This window comes from Cinclus cinclus, chromosome 20 (assembly GCF_963662255.1).
Source record: "Cinclus cinclus chromosome 20, bCinCin1.1, whole genome shotgun sequence".
NCBI lineage: Eukaryota > Metazoa > Chordata > Aves > Passeriformes > Cinclidae > Cinclus > Cinclus cinclus.
In genome coordinates this window covers 1,538,450-1,566,277 of record NC_085065.1, presented here as the reverse complement: position 1 = coordinate 1,566,277, position 27,828 = coordinate 1,538,450, and the positions used below count along the sequence as shown (strand labels likewise).

Sequence of the window (27,828 nt, the reverse complement as noted above, 5' to 3'; positions counted from 1 at the left end):
ATTCCTGAACTGGTCCCAAGAGCCATCCGTGCTCTCCCTCTCCATGGGCAGGACTCCCCTGGCAGGGCCTGTTCCCAGAGCAGCCAACAGGCAAATGGAGCCTCAAAGAGATGCTGGAAAGCAGAGTCTGGGCTCAAGATTCTCTTCCTTGGCAGTAAGAGCCCAAGGAAGAGCATCTGCTTTCATCTCAGAGCTGTTTGGAGCCAGAGCTCTGCCAGGGTTGGAGTCAAAACTGGAAATCAGAGCAGGAGTGGGGCTCAGGCTGGGCCCCAGCACACATGGTGCTCCCAGCTCTCCTGCAGGTCTGTCCACTCCAGCGTGGCCAAAGGGGCCGGAGAGGAGGCAGGGCATCTTTCTGTGGGGTTGGAGTATCGTACCCAAAGTTTTGCCCAGTTTTCATTTGAACTGAGAACCCTTGGAGCTGCTGATGGAAGGGAGAGGAGCAGATGCTGCCCTCGCTCTGTAGCCTTGGCTAGGGTGCTCAGGGGACCCTGGAGCTGCCATGGCCTGGACAGCCAGGAGGGCTGAAGGAGGGACAGCTGCCTTTGTCCTGCTTTCCTACTTCGGCTGTGCAGCTGGGCTGGAGCTCGGGATCCAGGCCAGAAATGGTGGATGCTGAACTGGCAGACGGACAGGGATTGAGCGGAGGGAGCAAACAGGATGCAGCATCTGCCTCTGGTGGGGTCCCCTGCAGCTCCAGCGTGGCCTGGGGTGAGGGTGTGAGGAGTGTGAGGGATGGAAAAGATTTGGGGACTAGGGGTGTAAGGGATTAAGGGGTGTAAAGGATTAAAGTGTGTAAGGGATTAAGGGGTGTAAGGAATTAAGGGATGTAGGGGGTTTAAGGGGTGTAGGGGGATTAAGGGACTAGGGGTGTGAGGGATTAATGCGTGAATGGGATTAAAGGGCATAGGGGATGCTTCTGGAACCATTTCTCAGCATTTCGGAGCTGCCAGCTGCAGTTTGGGGCAGCCCAGAGGATGCAATGTCAGATCCCCAGCGCGGATTGGGGGACACGACCCTTCAGCTCCCACACATCCCCCTCCGGCTGCCATCCCATGCTGTCCCATCCCGTGCCCGTTTTCCAGCCGTGCCGGCTCCAGGAGGAAGCCCGGGCTGGGGGGATGCCGGGAGCCGTGCCAGGCTCTGATGTGCCACTTTCAGAACCAGCCTCTCCCGCAGGAGCCGCGGGCAGACTGGGGAGGGCGGCACGAAGGGGTGGCAGATTTGGGCTGTCCCCAGGCCATTTGTCGTGCCGTGACGACACTGTCGGAGCCCATGTGCTCGTGTGTCCCCTCGGGCTGAGCCGTCCCCACGGCTCCCGCAGGAAGCTCCGGCGCTGAACCTCTCGCTCGTCCTGCCGATGGTATCTGTGCGATCCTTCCTTGCTTAGGGACCAGCCCGGGCGGCTGCGGCAGGGTGGGAAGGGCTGGGGCCGGGCGGTGACGGAGGTGGGATGGGGAGAGGGCAGAGCCGCTCTCCTGTGCCGGGGCGAGGCGCAGCTTTCCCCTCTCTCTCCGTGGTGGAGCTGATAAACAACGCCAGGAAAGCTCAGCCGTGCCCGGGCGGTGAATTTGTAATTGAACACGGGCTGCAGGAGGCGTGGGGAGGTGGCTTTGGAGCGGATAAATATAACTGGGGGAGAGCGAAGAGATGTGCTCCATGTCCCGCTGTGGCACAGCTGTGCTCCGGCAGACGGGGAGCGGGGACAGGGACATCCTCCAGTCTGGCTGTGGCCAGCCCGGCTCCAGGTACTGACATTTGGTGTGGGGGAGCAGAGAGAGGATCTTGGACACGCTAGAGCTTCCCAGAAGAGCCTCGCTTGCTGCCAGCCCAGCTCCCACCACAGAAGGGTTTGGGGTTAGGTTTTCTTTCGTGGCTTCAGCTATTTCTGCCTCGCTTCAGCTATTTCTGTGCCTCTCGTGTTTCACCTGACGGGGGGGGGGGGGGGGGATTGGGGTTTAGTGACTGTGTGTGTTGGTAGCCTGTGAGACAGAGCAGGAGGGCTTCGGGGAGCCTGTGCAGCCCCACATTCACAGCCTGAGCCACTGCTGTCCACGGTGGGGCTGAAGCAGATCGATCACCTGGATGGACACGTCCCCGTCCCTCTGAATGGGATTTTCAGTCTCACCTCACAAAGGGCTCAGCTTCAACCCATGCCGCGGGGCTAAGAGGGAAATACCCTTTTGTGGGGACGGGGCTGTGCTTTCCTGCGGGGATGAACTGTTCCTGCAGTGGTTCCTAACATGGGCTGAGTGAACGTGCATCCTCCTTGGTGGAGGACAAGGAGCAGCCCAGCCTGGGCTCTGAGCGGGGACCGATGACCTTATGGGAACAGTGACTTGCTGGCTATACCTGCTGCTGCCCAGGACCCTCCAGACACTCCCAAAAGCCAACAGGGTGATGTTTGATCTGCTGGTACCCATCTGGTGACAATGTCTTTGGTGCTCATGATCAGCCCTCCGAGAAGGGAGGGAGCACTCGGAGTGGTGTCCCCAGAACTTGGGGCGCTGTCCTCAGCGTCCCTCCCTGCCTGTAAGGATTAGGGAAGGGATACCCCTGAAGGGAGGTGACAATTTCCTTGTGCACACCTGGGTCCGAGCAAACAGGGATCCCTGCTTAGGAGGAAGAAACTTCAGTGGGATGAGCAGGGGGAGGATGGAGAGGTGAGAGGGGGGCAGAGGCTGGAGGACCCCAAAATGGGACAACTTCACCTTGGATTAGCTGGGCTGAGACCGAGCAGTGGTACAAACTCCTCCCCTCCCTGGCCCCTACAAACGAGGGGCTGAGGAGGGGTTTGTGGGGTGCTCAGCACCCCGTGCTCAGCCAGGTCCTGCTCTTGACGTCTCCAGCACCAGTAGTTTGGAACAGGAGGATTCTCTTTAACCCTGCGATTCCCTTTAACATGTGAATTTTTCTGCCAGTGTCCAGAGTGAGCTGCACTTTCACTGCCAAGTCTCTCATTTTTAAGAATAGAGACAGGTGTTCCCCAAAACTGCCCCAAACTCTTGGAGAAGGTGGCTTTGGGTCATTTAGGGGTTTTCCACTACGAATCTCAGAATTATGGAAACCTGAAGGGAGAATTGTGACTTCTCTTCTTGCCCTTCCTCTTTCATTTTTTTCCCTGCAAAAGAAATAAAATCCAGCTGATGCCATGGGTATTTTAAGAATTGCAGAGAGGAAGTGAAGATTTGCAGCCCTGCAAAGAAGTGGGATGAATGCAGAGAAGGCTCTGGTCCTGCTGAGCTGGCAGACAGCAAAATGCTCAGTTATGGGATGAGCTGTCCCTCGTGTCTGCTGCAGGGGAGGGAGCAGATCCAGGGTAGGAGGTGGACAGAGAGCAGAGAACCCTCCTGGTGTGGATCAGGGAACCTTCCCGGCCTTCTGGGGAGCAGGGAGGGGTTCCCAGGTGAAGGGGCTGAGTCCAGCAGGTGTTGGGACCAGCAACAGGGTCCATCCCGAGAAATGGGGACAATTCCTGTTCCTTGCACCAGGGATCCTTTCAGGAGGGCTGTGGCACACAGAGAGGCTGGCTGCAGTGGGGAGCTCTAGTGCCCAGTGCTCCCCTTCCTCTGGGCTGGCATCATCCCTGCCTGCCTTGCTAGGATCTGGGATGGGGCACAGCCGGTGCTGAGGGCTGTACCCTCAGCCTCGGGGAGCACAGCAGGCAGAAAACATCCCAGGGAAATGGGGAATTTCTGCTCATTTGGGTTCCTTTGCTGGTCCTGGCCAAGGGAGAACCAGTGGCTGGAGCCTGGCAGGACCCTGTCTGTCCCCACTCTTCCTCAGAGCCTGTTCCTGTGCATGTCCTTTCATCCTCTTCTCCCCTGACACTTGCCTGTCCTCCCTTGGACAGCGCGACTGGGTTCTGAACGTGCTGGGGACCAGGTTTTGTCACTTTATGTTGAATTTTCCCGGGAGACCCAAGCACTGGGAGCAGGCAGGTGCACCGTGGGCTCAGCCTCAGCTGCTCTTTGCTGCCGGGGAGGAAAAGGAGCCTTTTTGGAGCAGACAGGTGAGCCGAGAACCAGAGTTTCTCAGGCAGGCGGAGCTCACGTTGATCTTTGCTAAATTTGGAAGCTCTGGCCGGCCAGCAGCGCTCGCCCCCGCAGTGCCAGGAGGATGCGGATGTGGGAAGCCACCGACACCTTCAGCCGCATTTAGCTGCTGCTTCCTCCGGCAGCGCAGCCGACAGGAGCCCGAGGGCAGGGCCGGGGGTCTCCCGTGGCTTCGGGGCTTTTCCGGCAGGAGCTGAGCTCTGGGACTGGCAGCGCCAGCCTCCTCCCTGTGCCTCGCTGCTGGTGGCGTTCGGTGTCTTGTGCACTCCAGGGATTAGGAGAACCATCCCTTCCCTTCTGCAGCCAGGGATTCAAGGGGCGATCTGGGAGTTTGGAAATGAGGAGGGTTGGTTGAGCTTCTCCTGTGTCCCAGACTGGCATTCCAGCGGTCACACCCCGTTCCTGGCTGTGGTCGGTGGTGCCCGGGCCGTGGGAGCCTCCTGCCCATGCCCACCGCTCTGCCCTGGGGTGCCAGCTGGTGCCTGGGTGGACAGTGCCGGTGCCAGGGGAAGGCAGGGGACTGTCACACTGTGTCCTCTCCTCCCCTGCCCTCTCTGCCGTCGGAGCTTGGTGGGTGATGGAAATCCACAGGTGTAGCTCAGTGCCAGCACCTTTCTCCAGCCTCAGGGGCAGGGACAGAGCCCACACGGGGCTGGGGAGGGTTCTGGAGGCTCCAGGTGTTCAGGGGCTCGAGTGCATGGCAGGAACACACCCACACGTGTCCCTCCTCCTCCTGCAGCTGAAGAGTTGTTGGATTTGGTGGTGGAGAGTTACAGATTTAGGAACTATCTGGGTGAAGGTTGGCCCTAATTCTTCAAATTAAACAGAAAAAATATTAAATCTTGGAAATTCAGGGTTTCCTCTGTGTTTCTTATTCCGAAATGAACCTTGCATTTCAGGCTCAGTTTGACTTAAATTGAACATTTCTTAAATCCTGGGAGGATGAGGATCCTGATCCTGCCCTTCTCGGTGGTGCTGCTGCTCATCCCTGGGGAGCTCCTTGCTGCAGGAGGCCTTGGGGGCCAAATATCCCAATGGAATCAGCTTTGAACTGTGTGTTTGTGCCCCAAACACAGCCTGTGCTCCCCCTAAGGGCTCTGCCTCTGCCCCACAGGGTGCTGGTGACTTTGTGCTCTTCCAAGGTTCATTCTGACCCAGATCTCCATCCCGACCTGAGCCGAGTGTGTCCTCATTTTCTGCAGGCACAGTCCCGGATCCGAGGCCATGCCCAAGGGCTGTGAGGAGTTCTGTGCAGTCGCCCACGAGCTGCAGCCTCAGCCCGGCCATGGAGAGCTCAGGTGGGTGATGCTGAGGCCTCTGGGGCTGCAGAAGGGAGCCAATGAATAAACCCTCCCCCACCTCTTACACCTGGATTTTCCTATGTTCAAACACCTGGATGCTTTCCAAGGTCTTGGCAGGTGCTGCTGGAAGATGGGAAATGAGGCACAAAGCAGTGCAGGGGCAGCCTGAAGCTTTGCTAAGTGTGGGCACTCAGATCTGACAAAACATTTGACTTTTACAGTAGTTTTATATTTTATTACTATTATTTTTTGTGTATTTTGGTCCATTTCCCCCCATTTCCATTTTCATGCTGTTTCAGACATGCTGTTGATCTCCCAGGGTCAGGATGCTGTTGGGTATTTTTTTTTGTTTTGCTTTTTGTTTGTTTTTTGTTGTTGTTGTTGTTTCTTTTTTTGTGTGTGTGGTTTTTTTGGGATTTTTTTTTTCTGTTTTTAGATCAAAGTACCTCTTGTTTGTGCTGGGTCAGATTCTTTGCTCTGCTCCCCGTGAGGAACACTCAGCACTGGGGTTGCTTTGATTCAGGAGGAGAGGACAGGATTAATATCAGTGCTCAGGAAAAGCTTTCCCTGACAATTAAAAACACACACAAAGCAAAAGAGCAGGAAGTTTCAAATAGTCCTTTATGGCACAATTCCCGTTTGCGGGGTTCTGGGTTGTTCATTTCATTTCATTTCATTTCATTTCATTTCATTTCATTTCATTTCATTTCATTTCGTTCCTCTCTATATTTAATGTGAGATTTTTATTGCGCAGGGGGAGAGGAAGGCTCTCACGGCTCAGGCATGAGCTGTTCTCTGCAGAGCTCCTCATCCCTGCAGGGTCACTTTGCTCTCCAGTTTGGCTCCGGTGCCACCAGTCCGTGCGGTGGCATTCCCGAGCCGCTCCAGTGGCCTCGGGAACAGCTCTGTGTTTCCATCGCGGTTCCCCGGGCTCTGAGGGCCGTGGGGAGGGTTCTGTCCCCGTGTCCCCCTCGGGGCTGGCCTGCCCTGGCTCCCGGGGGTGCTGGCCCTGCTCACGTCCCCGTTGTCCCTTGCAGAGTTGGAGTCGGACATCCTGCGGCGGGTGCGGGCGCTGCTGCGGGAGCTGGACGGGCACCACCCCTCCTGCCAGAGCGACCGAGGTGAGCGGGCTGGCACAGCCCGGGCTCTGCTGGCACAGCCCGGGTTCTTCTGGCACTGCCCGGGTTCTTCTGGTACTGCCCGAGCTCTGCTGGCACTGCCCGGGCTCTGCTGGCACTGCCCGGGCTCTGCTGGCACTGCCCGGGTTCTTCTGGCACTGCCCGAGCTCTGCTGGCACAGCCCGGGCTCTGCTGGCACAGCCCGGGCTCTGCTGGCACAGCCCGGGTTCTTCTGGCACTGCCCGAGCTCTGCTGGCACTGCCCGGGTTCTTCTGGCACTGCCCGGGTTCTTCTGGCACTGCCCGGGCTCTGCTGGCACAGCCCGGGTTCTTCTGGTACTGCTCGGGCTCTGCTGGCACTGCTCGGGCTCTGCTGGCACTGCCCGGGTTCTTCTGGCACTGCCCGGGTTCTTCTGGTACTGCCCGGGCTCTGCTGGCACAGCCCGGGCTCTGCTGGCACTGCCCGGGTTCTTCTGGCACTGCCCGGGTTCTTCTGGCACTGCCCGGGCTCTGCTGGCACAGCCCGGGTTCTTCTGGTACTGCCCGGGTTCTTCTGGTACTGCTCGGGCTCTGCTGGCACTGCCCGGGTTCTGCTGGCACTGCCCGGGCTCTGCTGGCACTGCCCGGGCTCTGCTGGCACTGCCCGGGCTCTGCTGGCACTGCCCGGGTTCTTCTGGCACTGCCCGGGCTCTGCTGGCACTGCCCGGGCTCTGCTGGCACTGCCCGGGTTCTTCTGGCACTGCCCGGGTTCTGCTGGCACTGCCCGGGTTCTTCTGGTACTGCCCGGGTTCTTCTGGCACTGCCCGGGCTCTGCTGGCACTGCCCGGGCTCTGCTGGCACTGCCCGGGTTCTTCTGGCACTGCCCGGGTTCTTCTGGCACTGCCCGGGCTCTGCTGGCACTGCCCGGGCTCTGCTGGCACTGCCCGGGTTCTTCTGGCACTGCCCGGGCTCTGCTGGCACTGCCCGGGCTCTGCTGGCACTGCCCGGGTTCTTCTGGCACTGCCCGGGCTCTGCTGGCACTGCCCGGGTTCTTCTGGTACTGCCCGGGTTCTTCTGGCACTGCCCGGGTTCTTCTGGCACTGCCCGGGCTCTGCTGGCACTGCCCGGGTTCTGCTGGCACTGCCCGGGCTCTGCTGGCACTGCCCGGGTTCTGCTGGCACTGCCTGCCCCAGCACCCCTACTCCCCCGCCAGAGCCAACTGGTGACACAGTGGCTTCACTCATTTGCCCTTCCTGACACTCTCCCGAAGGCGCCAAATCCTTCAGCAGCTGCACCCATGCCCCGGCAACTTCTGTTACCCTCCCTGGCTGTCACCCTGCTTGGCTGTCACCCCCTGCAGCCTCTATCACCCCTCGTGGCTGTCACTACTCGTGGCTGTCACCCCCTGCGCTCCCAGCAGCCTCTGTCACCCTGTGTGGCTGTCACACCGCTTGGCTGTCACCCCTGCACAGCCCCTGCAGGCTCTGTCACCCCTGCACTGCCCCTGCAGGCTCTGTCACCCCTGCACACCCCTCGCTCACCCTGGGTCCTGCATTAAGCTGGGACACAAATGCAGAGCCCCCAGGGCTGACGCTGACCCCTCAGCCAGCCCTGCCCGGCTCACGGAGCCCCGAGCTGGAATGTCCCAGTCCCTCTCCACCGGGATGTTCCTCTGCCATGCCCTGGCCAGTTCATCCCTGGCTGCCCCGGGGGTGCTGGCCGGCACTGTTGATTCCTCTGTGTTATGTGTTTGGGGGATGAAAATCTTACAGCCTGAGGAAACCAAACGAAATTTGAAAAACTGATTTTCCTTAGAGCACACAGGATATTTTACAGTTAATTAAATTTGATTTTGCCTGGAATGAGCCGTGGCATCCTCAGGGCTGAGAGATTTTTTGGTCCCTGAACTGAGGGTGAGCTGTTGGCAGCCAGGGACCAGTGCTGGGACCAGCAGGATCCCAAATTCCTTGGGACCTCTAGGGAAAGCAGCTGGGCACAAACAGAGGAACAGAGGAACAGGAAACAAACTTCACATCTTTGCTTTGCTCCAGCACCCACCCCTAGGATCTCCAAGAGCCATTGCCAAGGGTTTCTCAGAATTAGATCTGATACACCAGTGCTGTATCCGGATCAGGGCAGGGGCTGGCCTGGCCCTTGCAGAGGGGCAGAGGTGGAAACAGAGGGCAGAAGAGGCTGGTTTAGCTCTCAGTGATGTCAGGGCAGCGCCCCAGAGGGGATTTTTGCACTCCAGTACTCAGGTCCCTGGTTCCCCTGTGAAAGCTCACCTGGATCCCTCCCTTGGTGACCTGACCTTCCCTGGCTCTCCCTTCTCAGGAATGCTGCGCTGGACCCTGCATAAGAAAATCGACCAGAATCCCAGTACCAGCTGTGTGCTGGTCAGGATCCTGGTGAAGGAGCTGGAAAGGGTGAGTGCTACCTCAGAGAGAGCAGTGCCACCTCACAGATGTGCCCTGAGTGCAGGGCTGGCCCCTCTGTGCCAGGGCTGGGGCAAGGCAGAGGGATGGACTCAACTCAACCCCAAACAGGCGTTTTAGGGCTTGGGACCTGGCTGGGCTCTGGGGCTCAGCACGGAGTGAAAAACCCTGCTGGTCACCAGGGCTTGTCCCAGCCGATGCTTAAGGGCCAGGCTTTGTTCCTAAAGAGACAGTGAGCCAGCCAGGAACCCACCAGGCTCCTCCCTGCACAGCAGCCCACAGCAGGCAGCCCTCACACTGCTAAACCCTCCCAAGCACCCCAAACTTCCCCCACCCCACCCTCTGTGGCCTCAGGTAGAGCGGAAATTCCGCCCCCACATCTCTCATTTCCACCCCACCCAACCCCGTACCCTGCCCTGGTGCCATCGGTGAAACCTGTGATGGTTTCTGCTTTCCTGCAGCAACCTCTGCAGGAAATCTCTGGTGTGAGCTGGTTTGTGGGCTGGGGACGTGTCATGTCCCCAGAAGCAGCACCTTTGCTTTCTTGTCAGCCTGCCTCAGTTCACCCAGAGCCCTCGTTCCCCTCCTGCTCCTCCTTACCCCACAGCTGAGCCCCCACTCCTTGTCCCCTGTCCAGAAACCCCCCTGGACCACATTTTCTCTGCATCTTTGCTATTTCTTCTTTGAACTGGGAGGCTGGAGCAGCCCTGCTGAGCCTGTCACCTCCCTCAGGACCCCCGTGTCCCCCCTGGGCTGTGCCAGCCCAGCCCACATCCCTGTGCACACATCCAGCACCGAGCATCCAGCAGTGATCCAAATCCCAGTTCCCAGCCAGCCCAGCCCTGCCCTGATTGCACCCAGCACTGAACATCCAGCAGGGATCCCAGTCCCAGTCCCAGCCTCTGAAGCAGCTCTGGGATTATTTGTAGGTGCTCTCTCTTGTGATGTCGCAGTTCTGTTTCCATGAGTGCCTTGGGGAGGGATTTTATCCAGTGGCTTTCACAGATCCAGACAGGAACACCCTAGGCTGTGGATTCAGGGATTCTCCTTGAGGTTTGAGGGCTGTTTTCCTCTGCAGAAGCCAGTCCTCCCCTCTAGCTGTTATCACTCTGTCACTCTTCTCTTCCCTTGCCCAGGAGGAGTGTCATCCTTGCTGCTCGGTAATTCCCTTCCTCTCCCTGAAGCTCTTCCAGGAAATCCCTGTCACTTGGGATTTTTGTGTTTTTTTCTTTTTTTTTTTTTTCAATCCTCAGCAGCTCTGAGCCATCAGCACCAAGCAGGGATGATAATTTAGTAATTTCATGCCTGAGTTCTTCCAGGGCTGATACCAACCCAGTAGTTCCCTGCAGTTCATTTTATTGATGTTTTCTCAGGCTTTGCTGCCATCATCTCCATTTAACTCAGACCCATCAGCTCAGCATCCCTGAGGAAAGGGGCCAGAATTATCTTTGGGGTGGGAATCTCTTTCCCAGGTTTATCCAGGCACATTCCCAATGCTGAAGCTGTTGTTAGAGCCAGGCCAGACTGCAGGGAGGGGCTGGAGCATCCCTCGGATTCCCACAGGATGGGGACACAGGATGGCAACACCTCCCTGCTCCCTCTGCTCCCAACCTCACCAAACCCAAGACAGGATTTTTCTAGAGGTTTTGTGTCCCCATGGGAGTGGAAAGGGGCTCCTGAATGGGCTCAGTTAGGAAATGTTCTTCCCCCTCCCACCATCACCTCTGCCCCTCCCCAGGGACGTTCTGCCCACCCTAGAAGCCTGGGGAGGGATCCCAAAGCCCACCCCGAATCAGGGATCACCCCTTAAACCAGGATGAATTCCCATGCTCAGAGACAGAACCTGGCACACCCTGAGGGCTCTAGGGCTGCTCCTGCCCAGCCCAACATCCTTCCAGGACCTGACTGTGCCTTCCCTGCCCTCTGCTCCCACAGGCAGAACGAGGGGACCTGCGGCACTACATCATCCCCCTGATGCACACGCTGATGTACACCCTGATACAGGTGAGCTGTGCCTTCGTAAGGGAACTGCACCTTGACACACCAGCCTGCCCTGGGCCTCGCTGGGGCAGCAGCCAGCGACATCAGGGGCCACAGGAGAGACCACCTCACAACCCAGAAGAGCCACGCAGAAGCAGCAAAGCCCTGGGATGCCCCGAGTGGGCTCAGCTGTGCATTTCCCATGTCCCTGTGACACACAGAATGCCAGGTCCTTCCACCGGATCCCTTTTCTGGAGGCCTTTCAGTGCATGGTGGTGCAGGCAGCCACAATTTGGCAAAAAAAAAAAGCGTCCCAAATCTCCAGTGGGTATTGCTGGAGGTTCCCAAACTGCTGCACGGCCCAATTCTGCTCCATGTTTTGCATTTAAATCCGTAGTGAATTTGGTATAGTGAATTTGGTACAGTGAATTTGGTACAGTGAATTTGGTGCCCTCCCAGACTGGGGGCTGTGTTGGGGCAGTTTGGGGGATCACTGGCTCTCACTTCCCTGTTCCTCTGCAGGCTCCCTGCATCCCTGACGAGCTCTGTGCCAGGGTTTATGACTTCTGTAAGAGGCTGCTGACCCTGCCCAAGCCCTTCTGCACCATTGGGCTGGACTATGCCAGCAGGGTGCAGGTGGAGAGGACAGCCCCAGGTAAGAGGACAGCCTGGCACTGGGAAGGGCTGGGCCCTTGAGGGATGGTCTGAAGAAAATCAGCTCTAAACCAGCCCCATGGGCACTGAGATGTCAGTGGTAGCTGCAGGGAACAGCCCCATGGAGGAAGCAAGCCCAAGGACACCTGGTTTCCTTTTTTCTCAGTGTTGTTTTTCTCTGTTCTCATTGAAATTCTTCTGGTCAAAGTTTTCTTTGATAGGAGCCTTTCAAAGCAATCCTTTAGAACAGAGCAAAATGCAGACACCATGTGAGGGAGAGGTGAAACAGGAGAAACCTGGTGGGGAATTTTGGTGCCATTCTGGGGATCCTCAGCCCACCCCCTCCACCCCAACCACTTCTCCCCAGCACTGCTTTGGCTGCGGCTCCAAGGGGTACCTTTATCTGCCCTGAGTTTTGGTACGGGAATGCCTCAGTGTGGAGAGAGGGGATCTCCAGCAGGGCTTCTCTCAGAACATCACTGGATTCACAGGAGGATTGTCCCTGGGCCAGGGCAGGTGGATGGATCCTCACCCCTAAGCAGGGGGAGGGGGAAGTGCCTCTCTCCTGATCCAGAGATCCCTGGTGCTCCTCAGATGCTCCAAACACTATCCCCATGTGGCCCTGGGGACAGAGCTCTTCCTCCTGCCTCCAGCTCCGCTCCCAAGCTCATAATGCCCTAAACAGAGGAAGGGAAACACAGGAAATCATCCCAGAATAGAAGGAGGTTTCTTTTTCTGGAGCCTGGCCTATCTTTCTCCTTGGCTGTTTTTAGCTCTGGCCCAATTCTTGGCTGTTTAGCCTCATCTCAGTGGGTGTTCCCTGACTTAGCAGAGCCACCTCAGCCTTTACACCTGGGAGCAGCCCTGGGCTGTCCCAAGAGCTGCACTATTCCTTCTGCTCCCACTCCGTGTGTTTCTGCCCTTCCCAGGAACCTTGTACCAAAGAATGGTCATCTCTGAGCAGAGCCTGCCGAGTGCCCCGTTCCCTTACCAGGAGAAGTGAGTGCTGTCTCTTGGGAGGGCTTGGTGCTTTTATTCTGTGGTCTCTAAGGGAAACCTGTCCTTTTCCAACACTCAGAATTAATCTTGGTTGGAACAGATAGCCTGGGCCTAAACCAGGTCTGGGGTGCTCAGCTGGGTGACACCCAGTACCTCACTAAAACTTTGCAATGGAAGGCACGTTCCTCCTGTGTCCCAAATTATTTTGGGAGGCAGGGAGCTGTCCTTGGCAGGGAGGCAGGTGAAGGAGGGGAATATCAGCAGCAACAATGGAAAAAGCGAGACGTGAGCTGCTCCTGCCAGCCCTGATGTTGGTGATGTGAATTTACATTTCCCCCTTTCCCCACCCTGCTGCCCCACCAGGATTTTCATCTTTGCTGACCCAGAGCTGCTGCCCGAAGTCATCTGCAATGCGCTGGTCACTGACACCGAGGCAGCCCAGGTGTCCCAGAGCCCCCAGGGCTGCATGAGCTGCGTGGTCACCCACGCCCTGCAGGCAGCCCTGGGTGACACCTGCGACATCCACGGCCTCAGGGCCCGACTCCAGGTAATACAGCAGCTCCTCCGGTGCTTTTCCAATGGTCCTGCTCTGGCTGGACACCTTGGAGAAGCAAAAGGTGTTTTGGCAAGTGGAGAAAGCCCCTAGCTCCTCAGCGCTGGTCTCCAGCCCCAGCAGCCCCAGAGTTGGGCTGGGGTTGAACCCAAACACCCTTCCAATAGAAAGCAGTGGCTACAGCAGAGCCAGAGTTTGGAACCCTTAGTCTGAGTGTTGGTTTTGTCCAGCAAAACTGAAGCAGAGCTTCTATTATCTCCTCTGGGAGCCCTCTCTCAGGGGAAAGGTTTGAATCTGTTTTCTCCAAAACCTCCTGGAAGGATCTGTGGAGCTACAGTAACACAAATGTCTGCTCAGAAACTTTGCAGGGGCTCTCAGCACTTTCCACTGCAAGGACACATTTGTGTGCCTGCTGTCCTCATCCCCCAAGAGTCACCCCAAGTGCCAGCACTGCTAAGGATGCCCCAAGGGAGACGGTGCATATCAGCTGCAAAGCTGCCAGAAAAGGACCTTTAAGCAGCCAGCACAGCCAGCATCTGTCCCGGGGACAAGAGGATGTTTGTGTCCCCCAGGAAACAATTTTTGCTTCCTGCAATTTTTGCAGGACTCATTTGCTCTTTCTGCCCCTGGATCATTCCCTGTTTGCAGGTGTTCACAGCCCCTCTCCCAACAGGCCTTGCCCCCGGGGGATGTGGAGCACTGGTTCCAGCAGGTGGTGGTGGCCGTGGAGGGCACAGGCAGCGAGGGGGGCTCGGACCGGGGCCAGCACACGGCACGGCTGGAGAGGATCTACCACGGCCTCCTGGGCTCCTCGCCTGCAGGTGAGCCCCAGCCAGACATTCCCACTGGGACAGGGACCCTTTTGTCCCACTGTGTCCCTGCCATCCCCTTTAGCAGCAGGATCAGGCTCCCTGCAGTGACCCCATCGTCAGCAGGGAGAACTGGACTTGGAAGGTAGATTTGTCACGAGGAAAGGGACAATGGAAATTCCTTCTGCTGATTCAGGAATTGTGGGACTGGATGGGCTTTAAAGTCCCTTCCTGCCCAAACCTTTCTCTGATGTGCTGGATGGTGGCACTGCCATCTCCTGCCACCTCTGCCATGCTCTGTTCCAGCCTGGTGCCACTGGAGCTACACAAACTATAACAAAATCCCAATCCTTCACAGATATGGGGTAGCTAGAGGGAAATGGGGTCATGGTTCCTCTGCTGGCTATTCCCTGCATCCAAACCCCCTCCCCAGAAGGCTGAAAAGTGTCTCAGTGCAGGATTTTGGGACGAGCAGCCAGTGGTGCCAGGAAGGGCGTGGGACCATCACCTTTTGGGGCGGTGAGGGGGGTGGGACCATCACCTTTTGAGGGCAGTGAGTGTTAAATTGTCCCAGTATTGCCACAGAGCTCTCATGGGTTAAAAGAGACGGTGTTGATGGGATCAGAGAGTTCAGATCACCATGTGCATTGGAGGCCCAGTGCTAGAGGAATGTTTATTTATTCTGCAGTCCCTCTGCTGGCTGCAAAGCAAGGTTCTTCACTCCTGACCATGCCTCAGTTTCCCCATTTTCATTTCTCCCTCCCACCAATGGTGTAGACAGTTCGTGAGGGCTCAGTTTGTGAGAGCAGAGGCCTCACATCCTGACATCTGGCCAGGAGCACTGGAGAGGGAGAGCCCCAGGGCAGCCTCAGCCAGCGCTCAGCACTGGGGGCTCGTGCTCCTGTGTGGGGAAATGCTCCCATGTGCTCCAAGCATCCTTGTTCTCCCAGGGAATGCTCCCCGGGAAGGGCTGCAGGGAACCCCTCTGCCCAACCCCAGCATCAGCTTCCACCTGTGGACAGAAGACGAGCAGCTCTGTGAGTGTCCCAGGGCTTGGGGGGAGCTGGGTGGGGTCTGAGCCTGCGGTTCTTGTCCCACAGGGGTCACTTAGCCCTGACCCTTGGGCAGGGAGTTTTGGAATCACTGTCCCAAGGCCAAGCTCATGGAGATTTGTGCTGGCTGTTCCAGCCCTCCTTCCTGGGGGCTGTTGGGGCCTGGTCAGGGAATTTGATTTGTGAAGGGATGAAGGAGCTGGGGCTGCAGTAGGAGGTACCCAGAGTACCTGACTTTATTGTGGCTGCCCCTGGACCTCTGGCAGTGTCCGAGGCCAGGCTGGATGGAGCTCTGAGCAGCCTGCTCTGGTGGAAGTCGTCCCTGCCCATGGCAGGGGATGGGAATGAGATGCTCTTTCAGGTCCTTTCCAACCCAAACAAATCTGGGACTCTGGGATTGGTGTGGTGCTGAGCTCTCTCAGTGAAAGGTGGGACTGAAGGGCCGACTGCCAGACTGCCAGACTGCTGGCGGAGATCTCAGCTCTGCGGTGTCCCTGGGAGGAGGGAAGCTGGGGAGGACAGGGCTGAGCCTGGCCGTGCCTGCCTCTCCCTGCTGAAGCTGCTCCGTGCCCGCAGGGAAGGAGCTGGTGCTGTTCCTCCGCCCGCTGTCACAGAGCTGCGAGCCCGACTGCCTCGGGCAGGACATGGACCCCCTCGAGATGCAGGACATGCTCATGGACTGTGGCTGCTGCGAGCAGAGCCGCTTCTCCGTGCTGTCCACGGACAGCGGCATCGAGCGGGACCTGCCCGCGCAGGAGGAGCCCTGTGCCCGCTGTGCCCCCTGTTCTCCCTGTGCCCCCTGTGCCCGCTGTGCCCCCTGTTCTCCCTGTGCCCGCTGTGCCCCCTGTGCCCCCTGTGCCCCCTGTGCCCGCTGTGCCCGCTGTGCCCCCTGTTCTCCCTGTGCCCGCTGTGCCCCCTACGCTGCGGACCCCGAGCGCTCCCGGCTCCACAGGAAGGGCGGCATCAAGAAGAAGCTGTCCCCGCTGGAGAGTGTGGCCTTGCTGCAGGCTGGCAGCGCTGTCCCCGGGGGAAAGCCCGCCGGGAATCTGCCCAGGAGGGCAGGAATGCCCCCGGAGCCCGCGGCCCCGCTCCAGAGACTGCACACCGCCCGTGTGGTGCTGCTGGGGGACGATCGCATCCTGGGCCGTCTGGCACAAGCCTTCCACTCCCTCAGGTACCGGGGCCGCCCGGGCTCTGGGCGACAGCAGGACACGGGGGCTGCTTTGCCCTTCAGGCTCTTGGAGCAGCCGGAGCGGCTGGGGACGGGGTTGGGCTCAGCGTTCCCTGGGACGGGCTCGGACCCGGCTGTTCGGATCGGCTCTCACCGAGAGACTCCGACCCTCCGACTCTCACCGGAGGATCTCCTGGCCCAAGAGAGACACGCAGCGAGTCCTCCCCTCTGTCCGTGGGCTCGGTTAAACGAACAACAAACGAGGCAAGGTGTTATCCCATGCCAAAGGGAAAAATTCTACAGAGAAGCCGTTTCCCAGCCGGCTGTCCCCAGCTGGTTCCCCAGGGGTGGAGCGGGGGTGGGTGACAGTGTGGGCAGCCTGGGGAGCAGAGCTGGGTGCACAGGGACACCAGGCCTTGACAGAATCCTCTCTGGCACTCTCCATCACCTCCCCGTGCTTGTTTTGGGAAGCCAGGGCGCATCCTGGGAAAGGAGGCAGTGAGGGGGGTGCGTGGCAGAGCAGACGCAGTGTCCTAGCACTGCCCAGCCTTGTCCAGGAGCCACGTTTTGCCCCTTCCCCTCGGGACATCTCATTTTTCATTTCAGGAAACGAGAAGCGCGGCGAGTGTTCCTGACGCCCAGGCTGAACCTGCAGCTCTACCACATCCCCGTGCTGCCGGGGCAGCCACACGCTGCGGTGAGCGCTGGGCAGTGCCGGGGGTGGCTGGCTGGGGGAAGGAAGAACGGGGGGATCCAGGAGCTCCCGCCCGTTCCTGCCCTGGTCCCAGAACAAGAAGGGGAGGAACCATCACGGAGCTGCTGGGCTCAGTTTAGAGTTGCAGCTCCTTCAGTTCTGCTTCCAGGCCTCAGCTGCAGGAGAATCTGTGAGGTTTAGCCAAGGGCTGCTGCTTTTCCCACCTCCCAGATGCTGAGGGGAAGCAGTCGCTGCTCATTGAGGGCTTTGCCTCCTTGGCCATGGCCCGGGTTTTGGGCCTGCGAGTCTCTACTTGTGGGTTATGTCAGGCATATCCCTTCCTCTCGAACAGCCTCAAGACAGAGGTAAATAAACAATTGTATTTAGGGTATTTTAAGCTGTCCCAGAGCTGGCTGTGACCCCTGACAAACAGGCTGTTAAAAGAAAATCAGTATTCCTTATTTTCATTCCTCATGTAAGTGCAGCAGGGAAAGGGAAAGGATGGGGGAATCTCAGAGGTCTCTCTACCTCCTCACAGCTCCTGACAGGGTGAAGCCCCTGTTCCTCCTTGGTTGCAGGAAGCTTCCCATAAGTGTGAGCCAAATCCCACAGGAGCTGGATTTAGGGCTGGAAGTGGCTGGGAGGGGCTTTCCGGGACCTTCTCTTCATGTTTTGCTCCATACAAGCCCAGGAGAAGCAAACAGTCCCCACGCTGGAGTGACTGTGAGTTTGGTGTTTCCCCTGCAGGACCACGCTGGCCCCGAGGAGCTGTGTGAGGTGGCCAGGTACCTGGGCAGGGCTGACCCCTGGTACGAGAGCAACATCAACACCCTGTGTCACATGATCCCCAAGCTGGCCACCATGGTATGAGGAAAACCTCCCCATTTCCCAAAAACACCTGCAGCACCTGAGAGGTCTGTGCCCTTCAGGGCTCTCCATCCCCAGACTGAGATTTTCTCCTGCAAACCCTCCCCATGGCCCTGCCAGGAGGTGCCCATGTCTGACACTGCCTTAACCCACAAGAACCATTTGCTGTGATGTTTTTTTTTGACCCGGGGACAGGAAATGGCAGATTTCAAGAGAGAAAACTTTTGCTGAAATGCCCCCCAGCTCTCATTTCCCAGCACTTTGAGCCACCGTTGGCAGCTTACACAAAAAGGGCTGAGAGGTGGGCGCAGCTCCCACTCCCTGTGAGTGGCGAGGCCAGAGGACAGCTCATCCCTCACTCTGTGCACAGGAAAGTGTGTGACTTTGTGGCAGGGTTTCTGAGAAGTGGCAGGGGCTGACCCAGCCTATGATTTACCCCCCCAGCCACCGTCGCCGAGCAGGGCCCTGGTGACCGACCTGTTCCTCACCGATGTCATCGCCTACTACGCCCGCATGGGCACCCAGCCCGTCTGCTTCCAGGTGCACTCTGTCAAGGTGGGTGGCACAGCCCCCGGGCCTTCAGTGGCCCTGCGAGGGCTGGCACAGCTGTGCAGAGCCAGCGGGGTCTGCGGGGTCCCAGCAGATCTGAGCCTGGATCCCTGTTCCCCCCAACCCATCCCTCCCTGCCAAGCTCCCAGAGCCAGAGAACCCTGGAGCTCAGCTGGAGCCAGTGATCCTGGTAGGGCCATTTCAGGATCTCAGCTCAGCAAAGGAAGCCTTGAAATTCCTCACAGGGTCACTGATTTCCTGCTCTGCTGGGTTCAGGGTGCTCAGGAGCCCTGGTACCTCCTCCTGCTTCAGATGATGGGAGCAAACAGGGCATTGCTGAGCTGCTTTGCCAAAACCTCCCTGTACCTGTGGGGGATTTGCAGGGTTTCCTGCAGCACCATTTGATTTATTTCCTGTCAGCTTTGGTCTGAAATGGTATCAGAGCGAGGCCTGGCATTTGATAGGAGAGCAGAGAAGGGTTAATTTTGGGCATACAATATTAATGCTCCCCTCCCTGCTCCCCTGGCAGCCCTGGCAGCCCCTCCAAAGCTCAGGATGACACACAGAGCTCCTTAGAATCTGCTCACAGCAACTGTGGCACCTATTGCAGCACAGGAGGAGCCCCTGCTCGAGCAAACTGGCACAAGGCTTGCAAAGAACTTTGGTAATTCCTGGTGGAGCATCCCCAGGACTTCACCAATAACCCACAGCCTGACAGTCCTTGGAGCACCTGGACCTCTGTTTGTGGTTGGGCATTTGGATTTTCTGGTGAAATTTTCTTCCTTTTTCCTCTCCTCCAAGGTAAAACCTGGCAGTGAGAGTGTGGGTGATTCAGGCAGGGGATGAGGAGCTGGCTCCAGATGTGATTTTCAGATGGAGGCCCCTGAGCTGCTCTCCTGTCCTGCAGGGTGTGAGCTGCCTCAGCCACAGACACTGCCCCTGTTCTCCCTTCTGGCTCAGGACCCCCCTGTTCCTCTCTGGCTGCAGGAAGCTGCCCACAGATGTGAGCCAAGGCCCACAGGAGCTGGCTGTGGGGCCAGGAGAGTCTGGGAGAGATTCTCCAGGCCATGCTCTTCACACCTTGCCCAATACAAGCCCATGAAAAGAAAATAATCCATAGGGCTGGAGTGACCTGGAGATTTAGGTTGGATCAGAGTGAACTGCGTCCCCTGAAGCTCAGCAACATATCAGCCTGGCCTGGGGGATGTGCCCTTGGTGATGTGGGCGTGTGGCTAGGAGCTGGCTCATCTCTGAGGGCACAGTGACATCCAGTGGCAGGGGACACTGCCCGTGGTTCCACTGGCCAGGTCCCCGGGGCTTCTGGCAAGGCCCACCACACTCCTGGAGCTCAGGAAGCTGAGCCAGGGCAGTTCCCCCATCTCAGAGTGCCATGAAAAGGCCCCAGCTCCACCCTGGCTACTCTGGAGAAGCTAAAAGCCTCGTGTGACACCTCAGGGTGCCAGAGGAGATGTTCCTCTCAGGGCTGTGTCTCTCAGGGCTGTGTCTCTCAGAGATGTGTCTCTCAGAGATGTGTCTCTCAGGGCTCTGTCTCTCAGGGCTCTGTCTCTCAGGGCTGTGTCTCTCAGAGATGTGTCTCTCAGAGATGTGTCTCTCAGAGATGTGTCTCTCAGAGATGTGTCTCTCAGGGCTGTGTCTCTCAGGGCTGTGTCTCTCAGGGCTGTGTCTCTCAGGGCTGTGTCTCTCAGAGATGTGTCTCTCAGGGATGTGTCTCTCAGGGCTGTGTCTCTCAGGGCTGTGTCTCTCAGGGCTGTGTCTCTCAGGGCTGTGTCTCTCAGAGATGTGTCTCTCAGGGCTGTGTCTCTCAGGGCTGTGTCTCTCAGGGCTGTGTCTCTCAGGGATGTGTCTCTCAGGGATGTGTCTCTCAGGGATGTGTCTCTCAGGGATGTGTCTCTCAGGGATGTGTCTCTCAGGGCTCTGTCTCTCAGGGATGTGTCTCTCAGAGATGTGTCTCTCAGAGATGTGTCTCTCAGAGATGTGTCTCTCAGAGATGTGTCTCTCAGGGATGATCCTCTCAGGGATGTGTCTTTCAGGGATGATCCTCTCAGGGGTGTGTCTCCCAAAGTTGATTCTCTCAGCATTGATCCTCTCAGCGATGTTCCTCTCTTTCAAGGTGCTGTTCCAGGACCCGACACAGGACCCAGCTGAGGATGTGTTCCTGACAGAGCTGCTGACCCAGGTGCAGGACAGCCCCTCCCACAGAGGTGTGTGTGTCCCACCAGCCCCAGCCTGGGCAGGACTTCTTCCATCCCCACATCCCACCCACACCACCCCTCAGCCTGCAGAGCTGCAGGCCGTGAGCAATATTCCTTGCTCCTGGGCAGACTTCCCTAAACGCCTCCATGTCCCTCCTGGGCCCAGGAAATCAGGCTGAATGGAAGCCCTGGTGGCTGCTGGCTCCTGGGCTCAGCCAGGGTTGGTGGTCTGTGCCTTTGGTTGACTCCAGGGTGCTCAGGAGTTGGACCAGAGTCCTGATGAAGTTGAGGAGACAAGCTGAGCTTCACAGCCAGATGTTTTTCCTGTTAGAAATGCAGTTCCTCGAGTTGCCAGGGATGGAACAGGAGTGCTTGAAGGCTGGACTGTTCCAGAAGCACCATCCATCTCCTCCATCAGTGAACTCTGGCTTGCAATCCAATGGATATTTGTCCCTGAGGCTGGGCACAGAGCCTGCAGTGAGCCTGTCCCACTGGCACAAACCCTCAGCTCCCAAGGCAGGGACAGAAGGGACAAAGTGTGACAGAAGGTCACTGTGTGACACTGGGGTGGCTCAGCCCAGGACAGGATCCCTCTCTGCTGACCACAGACAGGTGGGATGAGGGAAATTGAATCCCACCTGGTTCCCTCCTTGCAGAGCTGAGCACGACCAAGAAGAAAAGCACCTTGGATGGCCCTGGCATCAATCTCACAGTGACCTACAGGAAGGTGAGGGGGGCTCCCTGCACCCCAAATGTTTCTGCTCCCAGGGATGCCCAGCAAGGCACAGGTCTCCTAAAGGGACTCTGACCCTCCCTCTTTGTCTGGAATTTCTCTCCATGCAAGGACAGAGAGGCTGTGGTGTTAGTTCACCCTGTATTTGTGACAAGCTGTCCCCAGCCCCCCCCCCACGCTCAGCCCCCTGCCAGGGGCACTGCCAGGACACTGCCCCTTGCCCACAGGTTGTGCTGAGTGACCGGCAGAAGGAGCTGGCCCTGTCCCTGCGCTCCACGGGCCTGCTGATGAAAGCCATCCCTGGTGAGGAGGCTGAAGGTGGGTTCTTTCTGCTTTGCTGAGGTTTCTGGTGCTCAGTGGAGTAAATCTGGTTACAGTCCTTGGTGCCAGCTGTGTCTGGGCTGTGGAGTGGGATCGGTGACAAGAATATTGGTGTTCCCATGGTCTGGTTGGGGCTTTCTCAGGAATGACATATCTGAGGATCAGACAGGATTTAAGCATCTTCCCTCTGCTCCAGCCTTCCTTTCAAAGCACAACCTCTGAGCTTTCCACCCTGAGCATGATCACACACAATTCCTTTGCCCATGGACTCTGCTGGAGTCCTGTGTGTCCAGTCAGTGCATCCATATGTGGGGCTGAGCTGAGGCTGTGCTATGGCCCCAGACCAACCCTCTGCTTGTGTCACAGACCTGGGCTGTCTGAGTGTGACCATCACCGAAATCATCAGGATCAACAATTTGGCAGGAAGGTCGTTCTCAGTGAGTACTGGGGATCCTCAGGGGGCAGAATCCCTTACAACAGTGGGGAAAGGGGCAGCCCTGAAGGGAGGAGAAGGCTTTGGGGCCACACTGCTCGGAGGGCATTTTGTAATTATTTTCCATGGAAAAGTCTGGATGTTTGAGCCACAGTCCCAGATGCACTCCCTGCTGGTCACTGCCACACTGAATCCTATCTCAGGAGCCCCTGAATGCCTGAGCTGCTGCTGGGGTTACTCTGTGACCGCAGGGACAAAGTGGAGGAATAAATCTTGGCCCCACTTGGGTTGAGGGCAGGGTCTATATTCGGCCATCAACTCCATCAGTTCCACACCTTCAGTTGCACTGCTCTCCCTATATTAATCCCCCCAGAGATCACAAAAAATAATTCAACAAAGCATAAATGGTGAGCAGGAACTTCACCAAATCTATTTTTCAGCTCACAGAGATGAATTTGTTAGAGTGGGGACTGAAATTTTGACTTCTGTCCTTTTTGTTTTATTTGAGAGTTTCAGTAGACCCCAGAGGAATGCCCATGGTAATGTGCCACTGCAGTTTGGGTGGCATTAAATATTAGTGTGCCTTTGTCATTTGGGCCCTGGGGCCTCCGGCTCCAAGCTGGTGGTTTTAGCCAGCACATTTTGCTCATTTTCACCTGGTTTTTGGGAATAGCGAGGTGCTGCAGTCCCCACTGCCCACAGAGACACTCCATGGCCATGGAGAACAGACCACGCCCCACAGCAGACATCCCAAACTCACAGCAGGGACTGTGCAGGGACTGCCAGTTTGGAAAGTCTGTCCTTTCAAAACACGGCCAGGTTCTGAATTCTGAGAAAGCATTCACTTTGTGTCACATCTGAGGTTAAGCAAGAAAACCAGAGAAATGTAATTTTCTGTCCCTGTCACAAACAGCACGCAGCATGGGGATGGGAGGGACACCCCCAGCAGGCTCCCCCTCCTCTCCCCATCCAGGCTGTGGCAAACAAGTTCAAAACACGGAATATCAAGATCAGGAGCCCAGAGCAGAGACCCTTCACGGTGCGGCTGGACAAGGACAGCAGGAGAACCTACAGGGACGTGATCGGGTGAGAACCCTGTGGTGCCAGGCTCTGCCCTGCATCCCCTCCTGCCTTCCAGCAAGCCCTGATCCTCATCCATGACAAAAACACCACGTTCCTTCTCCAGGGAAAGCAGGGCACACTGGGGCTCCCCTGCATTTATGTTTTTGGATTATGGTGTTAGGAATAAAATGGTTCTTTGCACAAAAGGTGCTGTCTTTGAGCCAGTAGAAAAACAGGCACCTCCAGGGACAAACAGAGCTTAGATTTCCTGAATTATGAATTACATCATGATGCTGTTGCTCTCTGCACTGACTGCATCCCTCACCTGGGGGTCTCCAGCAGGTGTAGGTGGGGCAGAGGACCCAGCCCTGTGGAAATGGCCGGGAATAATGTGCCTGGAGCAGCTGTGGTGACATGGGATGTGCTGATGGTTCAAGGTCCAACATAAACTATGAATTCCTGAGCCAGGCTCAGCACCTTGGGTTTGTGTCAAACACTGACACACAGCAGCTCATCTCTGCAGTCAAACCCAGCTGGACAAAGCATAAAAGCAGCTGTGTCCTGCAGTGGGAGAGCCCTCCCCCAGCAAGCAGTGCAGAGAGCTGGGGTTTTCTCAGAGATCAGATCTGAACATGCAGTAAATGTGTTCTGTTGCTCTTCCAGACTGGAGGTGTCTCCCTGCCTCGAGCCCAGCTACTGCCTGCAGAAGACCAGGACCATGAAATTCAGCCCTCATGAAACAGAAGACGTGGGGCTTGTCAAGTACCTGCCTAAGTCTCTGCTGCTGCCCATCAACACTTTTGCTGGCGTCATGCAGTGAAGAAAACGGGAAAAGCTGGTGTGAGTTATGATGTGGGGTCAGCACAGAGGACATAGGAAAAGAAAACACACTAAAAGCCACCCGTGGTGACTTTAAATGGCAGTGGTGTGAAGAGTTGCCCCAGCAGAGGAGGATAAGCTCGGAGGGCACAGCCATGCCCTGCCAGTGACAATGTGACCGTGGCTGACAGCCCCTGTCAAGGGCACAGCTATGCTGCAGCACTGAGCTTTCACCTTTACCACAAGTCAGGGAAAAGCTTTGAGCTCCTCTGTTCAGGAAGAGTGAGGAAGATCCATGGGAGGTGGTGCTGGCTCTCCTGTGGAGCCTGGGGAGCTGGCAGCAGTGATCTTTATTTTGGAGATGTCTCACAGCCCAGAGGGATCAGGTTTTCACCTCACTGCCCAAACATTTTTGGTGCTCCCCTGTGCCAGACTTGGGCAGCAAACATTCTGTCCCTGAAGGGAGGCAGGAGGGTCACAGGCACATCAGGAAACCCCTGCACAAGCAGCTGATGTTGGGATAATGGGGGGTTTAAGGGGTGACCTGTACCCCTCTGCCTCTTTGGGGCTTCACTGTGGGGTTTGTGCACACCAAGAAAATGCTCAAGAAGCCATAAGGCTTTGAGCTCGCTTGGAGTGTGGGGTATATGTCCGAGTTTGTTCTGTACAGCTGTAAATGATGTAGATGGATGATAAATTATTTGTATAGGTATCATGGTTGATTTGTACCAGAGGGTGCAATCCTTTTAATGCCAATTGAAAGGAATTAAGACAAACCCAAGCTGAAATTGCCAGTTGGTTGTCGTTGTGTGTTTGCCCGTGGCTGGGGAACAGATGCCCAGGAATTCCACCTGAACCTGGGATTCATTTGTTCCTTGCGCAGTGATCGAGCCCTGAACCGATTGTCCAGAGAGGGTGAGGAGTGTCCTCACTGCAGATATTCCAGAATATTCCACCTGGACACAATCCCGTTCCATGCAGTTCCCGTCTGTGTCCCCCGCTCCCCAGTGGGCTGGGATGAGGGTGAGCCTGGGGCCGGTCCCCTCCAAGCCCAGCTGAGCCACAGCAGCCGCTCCCCGGCTCACGTGGGGGCATTGGGCTGGATGATCACTGCGACTCCTTCCAGCCCGAGCCATCCCGGGATCCTGGACCAGGCTATTCCTTTGTCAGTACCGGGCCATTCCCGTGTCGGTCCCAGGCCACGCCTGTACCTGTACCGAGGCATTTCCGTGTCAGTCCTGGGCCATTCCCACGCCTGTACCGGGCCATTCCCGTGCCTGTACCGGGCCATTCCTGTGCCAGTCCCAGGCCATTCCTGTGCCAGTCCCGGGCCATTCCCACGCCTGTACCGGGCCATTCCCGTGCCTGTACCGGGCCATTCCTGTGCCAGTCCCAGGCCATTCCTGTGCCAGTCCCGGGCCATTCCCACGCCTGTACCGGGCCATTCCCGTCTCAGTCCCGCGCCATTTCCGTGTCAGTCCCGGGCCATTCCCGGGCCGGTCCGCAGGCGGCACTGCGCCCCCGCCATCCCCCGGCGCGGGGCGGGGCGGGTGAGGCCGTCCTGGGGCCGTCCCGGTGCCGCAGGTGCGGCCGCTCCTCCCGGAGCGGGGCCAGCGGCGGTGGCGGTGGCGGTGGCGGCGGCGGTGGCGGCGGCGGGTGAGGACATGCGGCGGGGGCCATGAGCGAGCGCTGGGACGTGGGCCGGGCCCTGGCGCTGGCCGCGCTGTTCCGGCTGCTGCAGGGCGCGGGCCGGGGCTGTGCCGTGCCCTTCCTGCCGCTCTACCTGCGGCTGCTGGGGCTGCCCGCTCCGCTCGTGGGGGCCGCGGCCGCGGCCCGGCAGCTGGCGGCGCTCGCCGTGCCCCTGTGCTGCCCGCGGGGCCGCGCCGGGCGGCTGCTGCTGGCAGGGTCGGTGCTGGGCTCGGCAGGGGCCAGCCTAGCGCTCACCCTCGTCCCGCCCGCGGGGGGCACGGGGCGCACGGGCTGCGGCAGCAGCCTGCAGCTCGGCCTGCCCGGCTCCCTGCCCTCCCCGCTGCCCCCCGCGCTCCCTTCCACTCTGTTCGTGCCGATGCTCACGGCAGTGCCCGGCCCGGTGCGCGGCCCCGGCAGGAGCACTTATGGAGCGTTAAACTCCAGCGCTCTGACGCACACGAGAGCTGTGCCATGGGGAACGGGGACAACAGCTGCCGACGCGTTGGCAGCGAGCAGGAAGCCCTCTATGGGCAGTTCAACCTCCCAGGTGTTCTTGGGCATGACAGGTGCGCCTCAGGAACGCGGCAGAGAGGTTGGGGAAAGTGATCCGAAGGGAAAAGGCTCCTTGGACGGTCCCTCTGGCTGGACAGAGAAAGGCATTGATCAGCAGACACCCGAACCAGAAGGGCCGGCATCCTACGGACCTCCCTTCCCTGGGCTTCAGGAGGAAACTCCCGGCTCTGCTGCAACCGATCTAGCCGGTAATGCTGAGGAAAGCCTAAATGCTACTGAGAGTAATGAGCCAGCTTTGCTTAAAACAGCTCTTCCCGCTGTTGGAGATGCCCACGTGTCTGAAAACCTTCCAGACTCCCGAGATGTCAACTCCGAGGCAGTGCAGAGCATCTCCCAGAACAGAGAATACCAGGTTTTTCTCATGGTCTTGGGCGCTGTGGTGCTTTGGGAGCTGTTGGCCACTTCCCTGGAATGGGCCATGGATGAGAATGTCTACGAGTACCTGGACTTTGTGGACACCACGGACAGGTACGGGCGGCTGTGGCTGTGGGGCTCCGCGGGCGCGGCCGCCGGAGCGTTCGGCGTGTCCGTGCTGGTGGATCAGCTGGATTGCTCCCTCGGCGGCTCCATCCCCCGCCCCGCCGTGCACTTCTACGGCTACGCTGTCCTGGTGATGCTCTCCCTGATGGTCGGCGTCTTCTTCCCCGGCCACGTTCCCAGGAAAAGCGCCCGTTCTCCCGGGCTGGCCAAAGCGCTGTCCCTGCTGCGGGGGGACGGCCGGGCGCTGCTGTTCGCGGGCACCGTGTTCCTCACGGGTGCTGCCGGCTCCGTCGAGCACAACTTCCTCCTGTGGCAGCTGCAGGACCAGGGCAGCAACGAGCTCCTCATGGGGCTCTGGGTGGCGCTGGGCCCGCTGGCGGAGCTGGCCATTCACCCGCTCAGGGGGCAGCTGCTGCGGGCGCTGGCGGGCAGCAGGCTGGAGCTGCTGAGCCTGGCCGTGCTGGCAGCGCAGCTCCTGAGCTATTCCCTGCTCCGCGCTCCGTGGGCAGCGCTCCCCGTGCAGGCGCTGTCCGCCCTCAGCAGCGGGGCGCTGCGGTGGCGGCTGCAGGGGACGGTGGGGGACATCGCCACGCCGGGCACGGAGCGTGCCCTGCACGCCCTGCTCGGGGGGCTCTGCGCGGGAGGAGCCGGCCTGGGCAGCTTCGCGGGCGGGTTTGTGGTGCAGCGCTTCGGGCTGGCAGTCCTGTTCCAGGCCAGCTGCGCGGGGCTCGGGCTATGGGTCCTCTTCGTCGTGATTGTCCAATCCAGATTGCCCCGGCAGAGAAAAATTAATTATTCCCGACTCCTGGCTGCTGATTCCAGTGAAATGAGTGACTCGGAGGAGGAGAACGAGAAGGACTGGCTGGTAAAGGCTATGAAGGATGAGAGCTTTAACAGGAATTGGATACAGCAGCAGGGGATCAAATAATCTGTACCTAACTCTGTGGGGTGGAAGGGGAACCTGGTATGATGATAATATCCAGAAATCACCAGCAATTCTAAAGTGCTAAATATATACAGCCTATATCTGACAGGAGAGATTTTTATTTAAAAAAATCCCAAACAAACCTGTAAATCTTATTTTCTTATATCCTACCTTTTTTGTAATATTTCCTTTTTAACTTGATAATTTTGCTTCCAAAGTCCCAAAAGGATATTTCAGGTGTACATTGGTTAAAAATAAGGCAGCTGAGTTTTTAGTCAAAAACCAAACTTGGGTTGTTGCTGCCAGAGCTGCTGCTGAGGCTGTGAGTGACAGTTGTGACCCGAGCTGTGACACAACCAAATGGA

At 57.9% G+C, this 27,828-nt stretch overlaps 2 protein-coding genes across 2 annotated transcripts; both read left to right on the top strand.

Moving 5' to 3' along the window:
• The first annotated feature begins 5,340 nt into the window (after nt 1-5,340).
• On the top strand, nt 5,341-23,797 carry PIK3R6 (phosphoinositide-3-kinase regulatory subunit 6). Its single transcript, XM_062506312.1, has 21 exons — nt 5,341-5,353; nt 6,394-6,477; nt 8,787-8,878; nt 10,823-10,891; nt 11,390-11,522; nt 12,451-12,520; nt 12,884-13,067; nt 13,747-13,894; nt 14,833-14,919; nt 15,511-15,700; nt 15,854-16,108; nt 16,712-16,802; nt 17,233-17,235; nt 17,547-17,663; nt 18,111-18,221; nt 20,347-20,437; nt 21,085-21,155; nt 21,389-21,479; nt 21,849-21,919; nt 22,889-23,001; nt 23,641-23,797. The coding sequence occupies exons 1-21, from the start codon at nt 5,341-5,343 to the stop codon at nt 23,795-23,797; spliced, it is 2,241 nt and encodes a 746-aa protein (XP_062362296.1).
• A 1,677-nt stretch (nt 23,798-25,474) lies between these two features.
• MFSD6L (major facilitator superfamily domain containing 6 like) lies at nt 25,475-27,466 on the top strand. The gene has a single exon (XM_062506547.1). The coding sequence runs from the start codon at nt 25,475-25,477 to the stop codon at nt 27,464-27,466; it is 1,992 nt and encodes a 663-aa protein (XP_062362531.1).
• The last annotated feature ends 362 nt before the right edge of the window (nt 27,467-27,828 follow it).